The 16,869-nt window shown below is 39.3% G+C and overlaps 2 protein-coding genes across 2 annotated transcripts in view; both read left to right on the top strand.

Annotated features, from left to right (window-relative positions):
* Window positions 1-2,854, top strand: part of RPS6KA5 (ribosomal protein S6 kinase A5) — a 61,348-nt gene extending 58,494 nt beyond the window's left edge. Inside the window, exon 17 of the mRNA XM_072337779.1 lies at window positions 352-2,854. Coding sequence (XP_072193880.1) covers window positions 352-591 — 240 coding nt within the window. The 3' untranslated portion in view covers window positions 592-2,854. The remainder of the gene's footprint in view (window positions 1-351) is intronic.
* A 13,642-nt stretch (window positions 2,855-16,496) lies between these two features.
* Window positions 16,497-16,869, top strand: part of TTC7B (tetratricopeptide repeat domain 7B) — a 114,776-nt gene continuing 114,403 nt past the window's right edge. The window contains exon 1 of the mRNA XM_072338611.1: window positions 16,497-16,771. Within this exon, the coding sequence (XP_072194712.1) occupies window positions 16,651-16,771 (121 nt within the window). The 5' untranslated portion in view covers window positions 16,497-16,650. The remainder of the gene's footprint in view (window positions 16,772-16,869) is intronic.

Consider the following 16,869-nt stretch of genomic DNA (forward strand, 5'->3'; position numbering starts at 1 on the left):
AGAAAAGAAAAGTTACTTTGAGGCGTCACAATAATGCAAAATAATTTGAGCTGAAGGAGAAGAGTTTTATTTACTGAAAAGAGTTTTATCTAACTAAGTGTACTTCCTGAAAATGTAGTTTTAATGTAGTTAAAGTCTCAAGAAAACCCTTTAAATTTAGAAGAACAGGGAGGGAAAAATGCCAGTTAATATATCACGTATAACTCAAATACAGATAATGACTAATTGTCTCTTAAATATGTGTAAAGGCGATGAAAATTGCTGGTATAACTAAAATAATACTTGGTTTATTAGCCATAAAATGTCTTCAATATTGTATAAACATTAGAACTACCTTTTGTTTTTAAACAGGCCTTTAACAAGTACAAGAGGGAAGGATTTTGCCTCCAGAATGTTGACAAGGCACCTCTTGCAAAGAGAAGGAAAATGAAAAAAACGAGTACAAGCACAGAGACGCGTAGCAGCTCCAGTGAAAGTTCACATTCTTCTTCCTCTCATTCTCATGGTAAAACTACACCTACAAAGACACTGCAACCAACAAACCCTACAGACAGCAATAACCCAGAAACTATCTTCCAGTTCTCTGACTGAAAAGCAGAGAATATTTTGTCTTGAAGATCCGTGTGGTTATAAACTGAGCAGTACCTTTGTCTTCTCCCACCCTTCTTCCCTGTGGCTTACAGGCTACAGAAATATGTCCACCGCTTTAATAATGTATTTCAGTCATACCTTTTTAGCTTCATATTTCAGTACATTTCTTTTTAGCATTAAGTTTGGTATCACTGGATATGGTATAATACTATATGACAACCAACATTGTATTCACTTGGGATAAATTACTAGTCTGCAGTCAGGCTCCTCGTAGTAAGGAGCTATTCTGCCCTTGGTACAGCTTGGAGGAAAGCTGTTTCTCAGAGTCAGAATGTTCCTCCCAGTTTCTTCTCCACTGTTAAAAGAAAGGAAAGCTCTGTAAAACATAGAACTCTTGAATCTTCTGCTTATGTCCAGCTATGCGAAGAATCTCATAGCATTTGATTCTTCCTGTACATAAGGAATGATTGGTACAATCCACCAAAGAAGTGAAGTACTCAAAGGCCTCTTAAATTTGTGATGACATTCTATGCCATTTATTTGAATTTTGAGAACAAAATGAAGCGTCATGCAACTCTTAGGTTGCTTTAAAAAGTTGTTCCATATCTCTTGTTTTAAACAATTGAGAATATGTCTAAGATTTTTTTTTATTTATTTAATTTTTTAGAAAACATCTGGAGTAAAAGATGTCTGATAAGGTGACGTGTCGAATACTGTGATACAGTAATCTTTATTTCTACTTTCTGAAGTTAATAACTTTTAAAATGTTTTACAGATTCTAAAACAAGATATTACAGAAAGCGAAATTTCATATTGAATGTTTGAAAAATGGTCACGCGTTAAAATATCTATTCCAAAAATTAACGGTAATTTATATTTTCTTTTTATATTTTCACAAAAACTTTAAAATACTGAGATTTTTTTAAAGATGCAAAAACTCCGGTTTCAGCATTTGTTATTATAGGGTCCATGCAAATATATACCAAGTTATTTGAATTTTGCATTGTGCAAATACATCAGTGTAATAGTGACTGTAAAATATTAGAATATATGTTTTCTTCTTTGCACTTTATAACATCAAAATGAGATGTTTTATAATAAAGTGCACTCAGATTTCTCTTCCTACAAGGTGCTGAGCACTGTTTTATTGGATTGAGTGACCTGAAATCCGCATTATGTGGTGGCTGTGGTCATTGTGAAGGAGAATTCTGTACTTTGCAGGCGTGAATCCCTGTATATTATCCGCTGTTTCCATTCCTTACTTAAAACTGCAAAACTCTTTCTATCCCGCTTTTACATTGTATATAACAAATACTAGACCTGGGCACCTTGTGTGTAGTGTAGATGTTAACAACTTATGCACTGGGAATACTAAAGGGAAATTATATTGAACACTGTGCTTCACAACTTGTTCACTGTGGTGTTCTACAGTGAAGTATTTCCTACTGTGATAGTATAGTATGTACATAACTGTTTGGAATCATAAATGTGACTTACAGAAACATCAGCATAAACTTTTAAATCAGCATATTTTATAAATTTATGGAGAGCTCTTTTATTGCTCGTATTCTCCATGTCTAGAGACAACTCCAGTTTTGCAAATGCTTAGATGTGTAAGTTTCCACTAAAGTTAGATCGAATCATTGTGTAAAGTCAATTAAATGCCTAAATTTGTGATGGTAGAATAATTGACACGAGGAATTTGTTAACAGCTTGTTCTACACTAAAGTAAACTTAATACGAACCCTATGCAAAAAGAAAAAAAGGAAAAAAAAGAAAAAAGATATAGGAATTGTTTATATCAGTGGTTTTATTTATAGAATTACATCAGATATCAGTATTGACAAATACAATACATCCATGTTTACAGGGATTATGTGTATCAAAACAAGGCTTTGAAGCCCAACATGTTTGTTCTGTGTTTCTTTGATATTAATAATGGCATTCTGAGGTTTTGGAATTGCTCATGTGAAATAGTTTACTACTTTCTTGATGTGAATGTCAACAGTAATTGCAGCATTAATTTCAGGTTGATGTGAATATTGAGATTTGCACTGTTTATGTAGAGGTAGTATATTTAAAGATCAGTATATGTGCTAATAACACAACCGATTTTAAGTGGCTGATGTTAAAATATTGAAAAATAATTGTCAATGTAATATATTCAGGTTTGCTTTCTGAATGCTCTTTTGGAAGTGATCTCAATAGTGAAAATGGCTCATTTGTAAAAGAATACTTTCCCTCTCCCCAATAAACGTGCTGTAAATACAAAAACAACAATCCACAATTAATACTTATTGTGTAGACAGTACAAGTAAATTGAGGGAGGGAGAGAAGGTTGTTCTTAAATTTTATACCTTGAGGATTTCTTGGAATTTATTGTCTTCATAGTGAGAAAAAACAAAAAAGCAATTTTGGGTTTGATTTCTTTCAAGCGTAACAAAAAATCTCTTGGATGCCAAATAGTTCTGGAATATTGTGACCCTTGTGAAATAACTTTTTCAAAGTTGGAAGCATCGTACGTTTGTTTCTCTCTTGGGAAATTTAAGCTGATGCCTGACAAACTGATGAAACAAGGGAAAAAGAAGGTTCATGCAAGAAACTGTATGTTGCAGATGATGGCTGTATTGTCTGGTGTTGGGTTTTTTTCCCCCACACAGGGTTTGAGAGATTGTTATGAATCTAAAATGATTAGAGTAGATCACTTGCATCAAATACAACTTTTACTCAATAATATTTCTCTTTCTTCTTTGTGCTCTAATGGTAGTTATTTAATAAAAGATTAAAAACAGGATGTTTTTATGGTCTGGGTAAGTACTCTTAGCTGTTGATTCGCTTTTGCTTTGAACCAGTTACCTGGGATAGCTGAAATATTATCACCTCTGACTTTCTACTGCCTCTGGGTAACAGATCTCTTGTATCGGACGCTAAGCTGCTTGGGTTTATAGATAGGCATCTTTACATAAACAAATTCTGTTTACACTGAATAAAACTGGATTTGCAATCTAGGCAGCTCAAGAGTGGGTTCACTTTTTGTTCAGATGCAGGAGGCTATTTCCTCACGGCAGAAAGACGTTCTGTCTCAGCTTAATCTGTTGCCCAGCCTGGCACTCCAGGTATGATAAACATGGACCAAATTTTTAATATTCATACCAGTATTTCAAATCTGAAATATACAAGCTAAGCTTGATTATTACTTCAGATACTTTTTATTGCCGTCTTAAAGAGGTGTTAGACTGTAAATTGTTTATACTCGAATTTCATTTACGGTGCTGCTATGCGTCAAACAACCTTAATGTCTAGTAATGATCTTTCTTTACTATTATCATATGTGACACAGTCAGCAATGTTGTGTGATTTCTTTGAAAGATCAAATTTCTTATCAGTAAAGATGTTTATAGTAATCTTAAATATACTGGCTACTGTGTTGGTAAAGCTGTTTCTCTGTAATATTTCTTGAAATGCAGATATTAATGGGAAAGGTGTTAGAGGAATACAAACAAGGTAATATTTTTACTGTTCCTCTGACGTAGTGAAGTTTCTACCCTTTTTATAAGGAAAAGCAAGTGAAATGTTTGTTTCTTAGAATGATCTGTGCATTTGGCATTTGTATTGTTTACTGCTACAGAAAATATCTTGATTAAAATACTACATTAACAGTTTTGAGAGAGAGCATAAAAATACAGTATTGCATCAGAATGATTTGAAACTTGTGAGTTGGCATTTGCTGATGTATGTATCCTCTCTGCCCTTTTCCATGGCTGCTTTTTGGAACAAAACAACAATACTCGCACAGCCATGATCCCTGGTGCTCATCCAGGAGCAGAATGCTGTCTTGTTAAGTAAAATAAAAAGAAATAATCACATGATTCTCTTATATGTTTTATTAGTTCTGATGAAGTGTCGTAGAAGTCTCTTACGTTTTCAGTATGCGCATGTATTAATGTGCGTGTGTGTAGATTCATGCTGTATTGCACAAGTCTAGGCCTCAATTGAAAGTAATAGGCCTTTTGTTTTAAGAGAACCTTTACATAACTTTACTTACTGTGTGAATTCTTGACTCGTACAGATTCAGAGGACTGCTGCAGAAGAGGAAGAAGGTTAAGGGAAATGAATAATGAGAGGCTTCAGGTGACGTTATTTTTGTTATTCAATCGATGTAATCCCAGGTATTTTTATAACAAATCTTGCTGCTTTCTTTCTTTTTCCCCATGTACAACAGTCTTTCACTGCTCTGAATTGTACATTGCAGAACATTGCATTCCTTTCCTTTGGGAAATAGCACGCTTCTGCTGTAGAAGCATCTTGATCTTTGTTTACCTGTCAGAAGTACTTTTGAGTTAGCTCCTTCGATCCACAGGGCACTGGAGTCTGTAAAAGATGACAGTGGAGAGCTATTGACTAACTCTTGCCCACTCTCTGTCATTTTTATCTATCACTTTTTCAATACTTACTGGGAGTTCAGAGCACCTACATAGGAAGGAGGATCTAGAAATCAGGATGATTCCAGTACCGTGTACTAGGGCGGAAAGTAGTGATGCTCTTAATTTCTTAAACCAGTGGGAGCAGTTTTGTCTGTTGTGCCTGGATGCAACAAGAGCAGAGAAATGTAAGACACCTGGAATTATGTGAATTTGAATAAAACAGCCTTTTTTATTTTTTTATTTTTTTTTAGTGGTATTTGTGTTCTTTTTGGAAAGGAAAATTCCAAATTTCTTGGGAATCGATGGTAAATGAGATGAGATGGAATAGACTGGTCAGGCAGCCTCCTGTCAAACCCGGGGCTGTTTCTGATCCTTTTGGCTCCCAGCTCTGATCTTTTCCTGGTTCAGGTGTTATCACCTTTCAGCCAGCCTGTGTTCTATTAACTTAGCTGAGACATCTTGGTGAACACTGATAATAAAAGGGATCGATTGATTTTTTTTTTGAAGTAGGAAAACTGCAAAACTTAATTACATTACTACAATTTTTGAAAGCTGAAGTTCTGCTCAAATGTCGAAAGGAGTCCCTGCTATTCACACGTGTTGGCAGCTAACCTGGCTGGGTTAAAAACAAAAAAAAGAAAGATCTTGTGGAAGTATGCAAAGTTCTTTTAAAATGCTAACAAGAAAGCCAAGAAAAGCAGAGCTCTTTAATTGCTGAGGTGCTGTTCAAAAACCTCTCATGGATGAAACTACAGGCTGATTGCTGATTGACATAATTTTACTCATGTCAACAAATCAAACTTCATCAAATCTTAAATGTGAACGAGATCCCAGTTTTGTTTGATTTACTTTTTTTGGTGTTGTTCTTTTAAAATGCATAATTCTCTTGGTATGATTGTGACAGAAGACTTATTTTCATAAGGAAGAGGAAAATCTAAAGTTTTGGGATACAGCCTTGTGAGCAACCAAAAGAATTCTACTGGGAAAGGTAATCACTGTTCTTAGCTAGATTAGTTTTACATATATGCCATAACAAAATCTACCTTAGTACGTTTTATCAGTTATGAGAATAATCTTGTGTTTGACACTTTGAGATACGCTAAAATATCTCTCATGTATAAACCAGTTATTGTAATTATGGCAAAGTGAGGAGAAAGGAGGAAAAGTTTGCAGACTGTGATGAAAAAAGGGACAGCGCTGAAGGTTTGCTCCAAGGTATGTTTACAAGTGATGAGGGAATCAGAGTACCGTTGTATGGTCTGAAGGAATGTATTCATAGTGAAGTCTTTATCCTATTTTCTTTGAAAATAAATGTGTTTTGAGGAAGAGAAACTGAATTAATTCCAAAAGTAGTGAGTACCTCAAAGCTTTTCTCTGATGTCTCCCTAGCGATTTCTCTTTCTTTGAATATGTAGCTCACCTATACATAGTAGTTACTCTCTTGAAGCTATGCATACTTGAGGGAACAGGACTCCACTGTAAGTTCATTTTACAGTGATGGTGTAAATCAGAACTCAAGGGTGCTATATCCCTGCTGCTGTGAAGGTGAAGTGTTAATACTGTTGTCTTTAGTATGTATTGCCAGATCAGGCCACTTGTTTTCATTTGAAGACTGTCAGATTGGAAGGAAAACCTGAGATCTGTTTCAGGAGAACACCAAAGTGAGACAGAACAAGCCTTTAATCTTAACTTACATCTGTATTGCAAATGTGAATAAACGCTTGGCAATGGCTTTCAACCTTGGCAGTCTAATCATTGAGGTGCAGCAAACTTTTTTGCTTCCAAATGTCATGGGATCACCAGGGTGGGAAAAGACCTCTGAGATCAAGCAGTTCTTATTGCACTTATCTCCTTCACCTGTAGAGAAGAAAATCTGCAATATTGTTTTTTATTAGTCTTTTACCAGAATCCCAGTAGAATAGATCCTCCATAATTTCTACCTTTACCTTTGAAGTTGTAAATGCAATACATTAGTGAGGAATTTTGACAGCTGGTTATAAAGGAGCAAGCTGTGTTAATTTGAACTAAGTGGAACAGGACATGCTATTTCTTGTTTCAGTGTGGGCAGGGAGGGAGAAGAAGCAAAGAAATGCAAGAAAGGTGTATTGAGCTCATAATTTACAGGACATTCTGATTTCAAAGAATTGGTTTTGAGGAATGTACCCAAGATCTTTCCCAACTTAAATACTTTGAGGAAAAAAATACTTACCTATCAGTGTTTTTCTTGGAGGGGAATGGTGTCATTTCCAGACTCCTAAGGCAGCAATACGTACATGTCCAGTCTTGGTTTCCTTAACTCATTTTATGCCGCTTTTCAGCAGGTTGTAGTGAAGTGTGCTTATCCCTGAAATTCTGTCATGCCAACAGAATGCAAAACTTCGCAGCCCAGCATTTTACCAAAAAGGAAGCTGAGGAATTTTAATAATTTATTTTATCCAGTTTTTGGGATATTCAGGAAATGAGAGGAGGATTTTATTTATTTATTGAATGTGGAATACACTGGAAGAGGTGTGATCATTCTGTGAATGCAGTAATGGAAGAAATGCAAGCTGTTTGCTGGAAGACTTCTCAAAAGTCATCAGATTTTGGCAGATCCAGGTGTTGGCTGAATGCTCTTGTCTTTAGAGCTGTTAAAGGCTAACCAGGCTGATCAGAGGACGGTAAACTCAGCCTATTGTCCTGCCTGTCAGAATCATTGGCTTATGAAATCTATTGGTGGCGCTTCTGCCTTAAAGAGGTACTTCCATTTATGTGCCAGGCTTACTAACCACCAAGGAGTGAACAGCAGTGGATCAGGTCCTTTGTCTGTGTTGGAATAACTCATAATACACGTTCTGATCTTCAGTCACTCCCTTTTCTTCTTCAGGTCATGCTGTTCAGACATAGGAAAACAGTTTTTTGTTATTCTGTCTTAAATTGTGTGGGTAACCACTGTGGTGGCTTCAAAGTTAGTGCAAAGCAATCTAAAGAAGTATATCATGTCATTGTGAACTATTCAACCTTGGTTTCCCTTAGGAGAGGTTCTTTGAACTGTGCACAGCATGTAACAGCAGTACAGGTATTTTCCTGGGTAGCTGGTGATCTTGCATGCCTGTTGCTCCACTGACTCTTAAAGTCATGCTGGTAACTTCTTGTGAAAAAAGAGTTAAAAAATTAAACTGAGCATATGCATTTTATGCACGTGGTACTTGAATGAATCCAGCTTTGTAGGTAATAACCCAAGATGTCTACATTATGCACTACTTCTGTGGCAGGAGGGAGAAGTATCCAAACAACTGTAGAACAGACTGATAGCATTTGTAATAGCTCAGACTGATCCAGTCTCTCCAGCACTGTCAGGAGCTTGACAAAAAAATGTGTGAATATGCCCATGTTGTTACACTATCAAACAGCAGAAACCAAAACACTCTTCCAGGATACATGTGGGCTAAGTATGTTATGCAGTTTGGGAACTTTTAAGGGGAGCAAAAACAACTCTACTACCCTGTTCTTTTCATGAACTTTGTTCATGTTAACCCTTTTAATTCAATTTCTTCTATCTAGTTTTAGATGCGCTGATTAATGAATATTTTTTCTTCAAGCAACTGTTACATTTGCTAAGTACAATATATATATATAAATTAAAAAAAAAATAATAATTGTTAAAAAGAAAACCAAACATATGAGTGACAACCTAAAAGGATAGACTCAAATAGCACCTTCATGCTTATGTAAATATAAGTAAATATAAATGTATGCTGGAGTCAGATTTGGGTGGCTGATTTGACTTTTACACTTTGCAGTAGGGTTTGAGATGGAAGCCGTAGATATTTGCTTTGTCATATAGATGTGAAACTTAAGTAGTTTTGTGTTGTTTGTTTTTTTTTAAGAACCTGTACTTTGACCCAACTGGAGGTGCTGAAAGATTGAAAACTGGCAATTGTTCCATGGAAACTTCATTCATTTATTGTCTTTGTGATCTGAAAATAGAAAGTTAAAGCCCACAGAATGCGTAGTTCGTATCTTTCACTAATGAACTGCAGTCGCAGTAATGCTCTTGCTTTTTATGCTTACTTTTATCAATCTGTCTGATATATTCAGTTTGCATGTGCACTGATAGGTAGAATGATGTCCAGGGCAATGAAACAGCCTCAAAATTACCCATTCTCTGGCTTCAGACAAATGCTGGACCTTTCAGAGACTTCTTTGATCATGTTAACGTCTATGAGTGTATATGAAATAAGCTATGCTTTGGTCCTGATCATTTCCTGACAAGATTCAGTGCAACTTCTTGTGGAAAGGAGCTACCACAATGAAGTACAAGAAGAGGGAAAATTGGGATATCTGGAGAATCTCAGAAGATGCAAAATTTGTCTTTCTGCTAAAAAATACAAGTGTAAAGCAATAGAGATGTGAAAGGTTGAGTAGACTGAGATGTAAGTCACAGTGTGCGAAGCCAACTGAATATAGCAAGAACATAGGGAATGCCCTGCTGAGTCAAACTACTGAGACCAGAAATGCATGCAGCACCCAAGCTATGGATGTGCTGCAGATCTGCAGCAGAATGATGTCAGCTGCTTTGCTCTCAGTAGCCTTTCTGGTAATGACTGGCATTTTGTAGGCTGCCAGTGCACAATGCACCAATGGTTTCAGGGAACTTCTTATGAAGTCTTCTGTGATACCATGCATAGAAAACACTGTCAAGTGTAAATTGTCTTCTCTTGAGCGAGTAACTTGTATCTCACCAATTCATGTTACTTTAAGAGCATACAGTCTTGTTTTGGAGATATGAAGAGTCCACCACCTCTTTGTTATTTAACCAAATAGTTAAATCTCCTGATAGCTTTAAAAACAGATCTATATTTTTACATGCATTTCTTTGTCAAGGGTCTCCAATCTCGTTCTCTCTATTAATCTACTAGTAAGTGCTATATCATATATACAGGAGGTTTTATTTCCAAAACCTAATACCAGTATTTTGGTGGTTCTGCCAGTTATTTTAGTCAGAGGTAGACTGGTTGGCCAGGTCTCCTAACTGCAATGCAGAGATGGCAGCCAGCGCTTTTTGAGTCCATGCGTTGCCAGCTCCTACAGTTCCTACCCATCTGAAGTGCAGGTCTCCTGGAGTTTGCCCAACTGATTCTAGGAAGTCTCCTCCTCTCTTTGAAAAGATCCTTGCCTGTGGAAAATGGTGATGTAAGCGTGGATGTAATTTTCCAGGTTCTTCCCCTAGGGTCATGTCAGGCTGTGTCTTACTGCTCTTCTGTCTGACTTTTGTGTGACTCCAGCCTTCTCATGGGGTGTCGCTGGCATTTCCCAAGCTAATCAGAGGAATGTGATGAGCCTGAAGGTGACAATCCTTTGTTCCTTCCAATTATTAACATTATTGGGGGGGGCAGAAGCCAAAGCATTTTGCTCCAGTTTTATACTTTTCAAACAGAAAAACAGTATTTGCTGAGAGCACACCACATCTTTCCTTCCTGTAACTATGAACAAGTGAGGTTGCTGGCATTTTGTCATCGTTTCGTGCCCTGAAGCTGCGAATCCCCGTGGATTCCTCTGATTTATTTCGTTTTCCTTACCCGTTCGGTGCAATACTCACAACGCAGAGCATTCTTCATGAACGCTTTGAACTGAGCTACTGCTTTAGAAACTGAAATTATATGTAGTTTTTTACTCCCTCTAGTGGTGTGACGCTGCAGTTTGCAAGTTGTTTAACTGCTGATACAGTAGCGAGGACCAAGTTTGAATGCGGCATGACACTAGATACTGTTGTCGTGTTTGCAGATGTATTTAAATAGCAATGTGGAAAATATTGATGCTTACTATTAATATACATATTTTTTATTACTAGAGAGTAGCTAGGACACATTGCTAAACAAATTACCAGAAATTCAAAGCTTTTCCTATGTGTAACAATAGCTGGTATTTAAAATGGTTGAATTTAGGAACTGAAGAAAGGCTGCAAGCCAGCTGCTGCACTGTGCTTGCTATATCAGTAATGCTAATGCTGAAAGCACATCATCTTCATCTTCCCTTAAAGTGGGTGCAGAAGTGCCGTTTGAAACACCAATTATATGAAGACAGTCATTCCTGTAGAGATGGAAATTGATCTTGGAACAAAACCTAAGTAAGATTTGAGCCAGTGGTGTAATGAAATCAAGCAACTTCACAATAATATGAAAGAGCTGCTGCTGTTGCTTTCCTAACTGAGAGATTTTATTCAGATTCATGAAGAGTTTCATACTTACTAAAATACAGACTCCCAGTTTCCTAAAATGCAATATGTATCTTATTTTTACTTTAATAGCTTAAAGTAGTGCAAGGTGTACATTCTGTGCTGGATAGAAGAAAATTAACTGGAAAAGCAGGGAGATAACCAAAGTTTAACAAGGTTAGATTTCTTCCAAAACTGTATTTATTTCACTGTACTGTAATTCTGGCCATTTCTTGCATAAATGAGTCAAAAGAAAAGGAAAACATCTTTATGTTTAAACCCATGTTTAGACCTTACCTGGCCTTTCCCTGAACTTGGAAGTAGCTAAAGTTTGCCTTTCAAATCCTCAGACCCTTCAAGAAGGCTGGAAAGTTTCATATAGGCACAGTAAATGTGAGAAAAAGCTAACTTTGTTCCCATTTTGGTTCATGTTAGGTACTAAGTGTTTGGAATAGCAACTTTACTGGCAGTGTAATGGTGCAACTCTAACAATACATTTGTGGAACAAGTAATTAAACTTGGATAAAAATACATCTATTAGGCCTATCAATAGTGAAGTACTTTTTTATTTAAAGCCATGTTTCTCATGTTTCTTTGTCCGTGTAAATAGATGTGTTTGTCACGCACAGGGTATTTTATAACAAATGTTATGACAGGCTTAAAATGCAGCATGAAACATTTGTCTGAACGGTGTGATTTTTGAAATACATTGCTTATTAAATTATACTGTTGCCCTTTCATTGCAAGTGCTGGTTTCCATTTAGTATGAGTGGTCGTGGAAAGGAGACTTCTGGAGTCTGGCTGATCTTTTGTAGCACAATTAGTCATTAAGCTTCAGATTCAGCCCATCAGTGCCGATGACTGCTGCACTGGTTTTCATTAAATACTAAAAGTTGAAATCAACTGATTTCATACAAATGTGGAAAATAAATGTATCTGATTGTTAAGGCATGCTTTCCTTATCAGGTATCAGTTATATACAGTATATCAAATACATGATTGAAAAATGCATTGTGTATCAGATCTGAAAGCACTGAGCTGTGAAATCGAAAGTTATTGTGGAGTGGGAAAACGTGCTAGAGTTTTATTCCTGAATCTCTGTATGAATTTAACTTTCAGACAGCATGAAGGGCTTTGTGGTTTACAGAATCCATGTACATTCACAGATGTAATTATTTTATCTTAAAGAAAATAAACTCATAAAAATCTTTGAAATGTTGGAATATTTTGTTACAGCATATTTCACTTTGTATATGTGACTGCATTCCTTGCTATAAGCTGTAGCGGAAATCAAGTTGCATGTGGTCATGGACGTAGTCAAACTGTTGGTTTTGAGGGTGCTGTTAATTCTTACTTTAGTTACCTTTAAATTGCAATTTGAGGCTCCCAAAAAGGAAGCAGGTGTCACTGGTATATTTACTCTGACACCATACACACTGCTGTATTTTCTCTGACAGTTTTCATATGGACTTTACTAAATGTCATAGGGATGACTGGCTGCAGTGGCCAGCTTCTCTTTTTTTGCAGTGGCAAAGCTTCTCTTTTCAGTGTTGACTTTGTAATTCCATTCATGCTTTGTGGAGATAAAAGAGGAACTGTCTTCTGTTACTTTATGTTCTCCAGGGGTCGGTGCTGAGTCCAGTATTCAACATCTGCATCAGCAACCTGAGATGAAGGCATAGAGTCCACTCTCAGCAAGTTTACTGGTATTACATAGCTGGGAGGAGAGGCTGATACACCAGAAAGCTGTGCTGCCATTCAACAAGGCCTGGACAGACTGAAGAGTTGGGATGGGAGGACCAGGATGAGGTTCAACAAGAGCAAGTGTGGAGTCTTGCACCTGGGGAGGAATAACTGCATGCATTGGTGCAGGTTAGGCAATGACCTGCTAGAGAGGACCTCTGCTGAGAAGGACCTGTTCTGGTGTACAACAAGTTGGCCGTGGGTGAGCAGTGTGCACTTGGGGCCAAGAAGGCCAAAGGAATCCTGGGGCGCATTAAAAAGAGCATGGCCAGCAGATTGAGGGAGATGATCCTCCTTCTTTGCTCTGCTCTGGTGAGGCCACAGTTAGAGTACTGTGTCCAGTTCTGGGATCTGCATTCCAGAAAAAAAACAGGGATCTCCTAGAGTCCAGTGGAGGGCTGTGAAGATGTTTAAGGGCCTGGAGCTGGAGGGCCTTCTTGTGTAAGGAAGGACTAAATAACCTGGGTCTGTTCAGCCTGGGGAAAGGTAAACTGAGGGGGTGATTTGATTAGTGTTTATAAATAGCTGAAGAGAGGTGGGGAGGTAAATGGATGAGGCCAGGCTTTTCTCAGTGTTGTGTAGCAATAGGACAAGGAGTAATGGCCTCAACCTTGAACATAGGAAGTTCTACCCAAATATGTGGAAGAACTTCTTTACAGCAAGGATGATAGAGCACTGGAACAGGTTGCCCAGAGAGGTTGAGTCTCTTCCTATGGAGATATTCAAGATCCATGTGGATGCCTATTGTCACCTATTGTGTAGGCAACCTCCTTTAGCAGGGGGCTGGATGATCTCTTTGAGGCCCCTTCCAACCCTTGTGATTCTGTTTACATGTCTGTGATGTATGCTATAGGAACTCTGATGAAGGAAATTGTTTTAATAAGCAGCACTTTGATTAGCAGCTTCAAGCACACTCTTTAGAAGAAAAACTGGTCAGTAGTGAAAGACTAAAGCTAGAATAATAGGTAACCTTGTGTATTAAATGCTTATGGTAATAGCGAAGCAACACTTGACATTCCAGCACTTTTGTATGGAGTAGGAGTGCAGAAAACTCCATTAGGTTTATTTTCAGATTAGCTGGAGTATCAGAGTGTGTATCAAGGTGTTCCTGTGGACTGAAAGTTACTGTTCCTCCTACCTAGCTCATGTAATTGCACTGAATGCAATCAAGCATTATTTTTCTTGTTGCCCTGTATTGGAGGAGGTTTGGGGCTGAGTGGGAAGGGGGCAGCCTGAGACTAAGAGGTTGACTGCCACAATCTCGTTTATTGCCATGAATTATGATTTGTAGTTCCCAGAAATGAGATCTTTTCCAACTAGCCAGCTAACTCACTGTACCGGCAGTCTTTCTATCTCTAGTAACGTGTGCATGTGCATCAGTCCATACTAGCAGGTTAATTAGTAGGCTATTTTCAGAAATCAACACTTTGTTTTGGTTGGGAAAAGAAATGATGGTTGATAAGAGCACAGAGAACCAGACTTGTGTTCCGTATCACTGTTATACTATTCATTCCAGATTCATTAATGCATATGGCTATGGGTCATCTACAATGGAATCTTCGACCATTATGGGTGTGTGGAAGTTTCACTAATGTTAAAGCAGATTTCCTAATCTTTCCAATACATTTCCAAATACTCTAATCCTTTTGTGTAGATGTCTCACTTCATAAATAGTCACTACTGAAATAATAAGTCTGAACTGTTATGTAAATATTTTAGTACTATTCTTTTTTCAGCTTTTACTGAAATGATGTGATCAGTGCAAACAAAATGTGTTAAAATTGTTATGAATAAATATGAATAATCTTCATAAGCTAATTAGCTATTTGGGAAAATTAAAGCGTTTGTTTTCCTCCTCTTATGCCTAAAAGAACCAGTAGGTACAGTGTCAGGGGTGTCCGGCTGTTGTTTGCTGTTTCATTTTTCATTTAATCCTTTTATCTGACCATTTAAGCTCAGTTCTCTGATGAGTTTAATGTCCTCCAGATCTTCTGAAACCTCACTTACAACAAGAAGCATTCCATCACATCCTTCTCCTTTTGCTTTTGTCGCAGTACTGAATCTTCCTTCTGCTCCTGTAGTACCCCCTTGTATTTCTTAAACGCTGTTATGTTCTGCTATTCTTTGTTTCTGTTTCACTTCTTTACATTTGAAGTATATGCTGCTTGAATTTGAACCGAAGCCTGCCAGTACTGTAACAGCAACGTGGGGAAAGCCAGGTAATAGCTGAATTCTTTATTATTACTTTTCAGTAGCACTGGGAGTTAAAAGTAAATTAGTTGAAAACACTGAGAAAGGCATTTGTTGTCACCTGCCATAGAGTTGTGAGAACTGTGGTCTTTCAGCTGATGATAAAATACTCCAAACCAAAACAGCAAACACCTGTTCCTAGTATTTGCTAATTAGGGAATACTGTGGAAATTTTGCTTTGTTTATAGCAGCACACAGGAGTGTTGTGTTTACATTTAGCTGAAGTATTTATGTAAAGGTGGCTGGTGATGGTACCATTCCCCAAGAGTTTGAAGATCTTAATTCATGGGGATTGGAAAACAGTACTAAGGACAGGGGTTGACTTGTTCTCACAATGGTAATGGTAAGTTTGCCCAACGTTGAACTTCACATATGATCTTGGTGCTTCTGAAGACTAAAATGCATTAGATCCAGAGTGATGCGGCATGTAAAGCAGCACTGTACCCAGCCTGTGCTCTGACTGTCAGAGCCAGTAAGCAGTCCTCACAGACTGAGCTGGATACGGACTGGGCTCTCTGCCTTCTTTCTGTGGAGAAAGAGAATACATTGGAGAAGTCTGCACTTGGATGTGGAGACATCTAAATCATTTCAATGTGTTGTGTCTGGTGCCTTAGATTGCCCTGCGTCTTCTGCAACTGGCTCTTCTGTGAGTGGGGGCTCTGTCCTCGTTTTGGGAAATGTAAGTGGCAATTGGCAAGAATAATCTTCACTGCAGTCCTTGTGGTTTTGCTGCGTTTCAATACAAGTCAGTTGAGACTATTCTTCTGAGGTCCGTGCAGGTTTACAGAACGGGTGTGCTAAGTGAAGTAGCACTGGATGCAGATGCACGGTGTTTATTCAAATTGGTTTTTGGCTGGTGTTTTTGTTCCACTCAGACACTGCAGTGCATTCCTTCTGTTAGAAGGTAGGGAACAGCGTGCACATGGCCCAGGTTTTTATTATGCACGAGCTGCTGCAGCCCCTGCTATTTGGGCGTGAAGAGGCGAGCACCCAGCGTGGGCTGAGGTCTGCCTCTGTGTAATTGGGTGTGAAGGCGTGGAACAGCCTAAGAAACGGGAGTAGCGCGCGTCCGTGAGCATGAGTTGGTGGACGGATGAGCCCGCCGGGTCCGCCCTTATCCCGCACGTGTCCCTGGTCCCGTTCCCCGGCTGTCATGGCGCCCGGCCCGCATCGGCCCTCAGCGCGTCCCGCCGGCCCCAGCCGCTTCCCGAGGCCGCGGCCCCGCGCGGTGGCTGCGAGGCGGGGCCCGCCCGTGTTCCCACCGCTGCCGGCAGGTGGCGCCGCTGGCGGGGAGCGCGGCGAGGGCCGCAGCCCTCGAGTTCCGACGCTCCCGGCGCACAGGCGCCCGGTGCCGGCGCCGTCCTTTCCCCGCCTCCGCCGCCTCCTCCTTCCCGCCCGCTCCCGCCGCCGCGGCCCCTTCCTCCGCCGGGGCCCATCGGTCCGGCCATGGCCACCAAGAAGGCGGGCTCGCGGCTGGAGACGGAGATCGAGCGGTGCCGCTCGGAGTGCCAGTGGGAGCGGATCCCCGAGCTTGTCAAGCAGCTCTCGGCCAAGCTCATCGCTAACGGTGCGGGGCCGGGAGGCGGCGGGCGGGCAAGGCCGGGCGGAGCGGGGCGGCGAGCGGCAGGCCGCGGGTGGAGGGCCCGCGGCGGGGACACCGGCGGG

The sequence above is a fragment of the Excalfactoria chinensis genome, chromosome 5, assembly GCF_039878825.1.
Source record: "Excalfactoria chinensis isolate bCotChi1 chromosome 5, bCotChi1.hap2, whole genome shotgun sequence".
Taxonomy (NCBI): Eukaryota; Metazoa; Chordata; class Aves; order Galliformes; family Phasianidae; genus Excalfactoria; species Excalfactoria chinensis.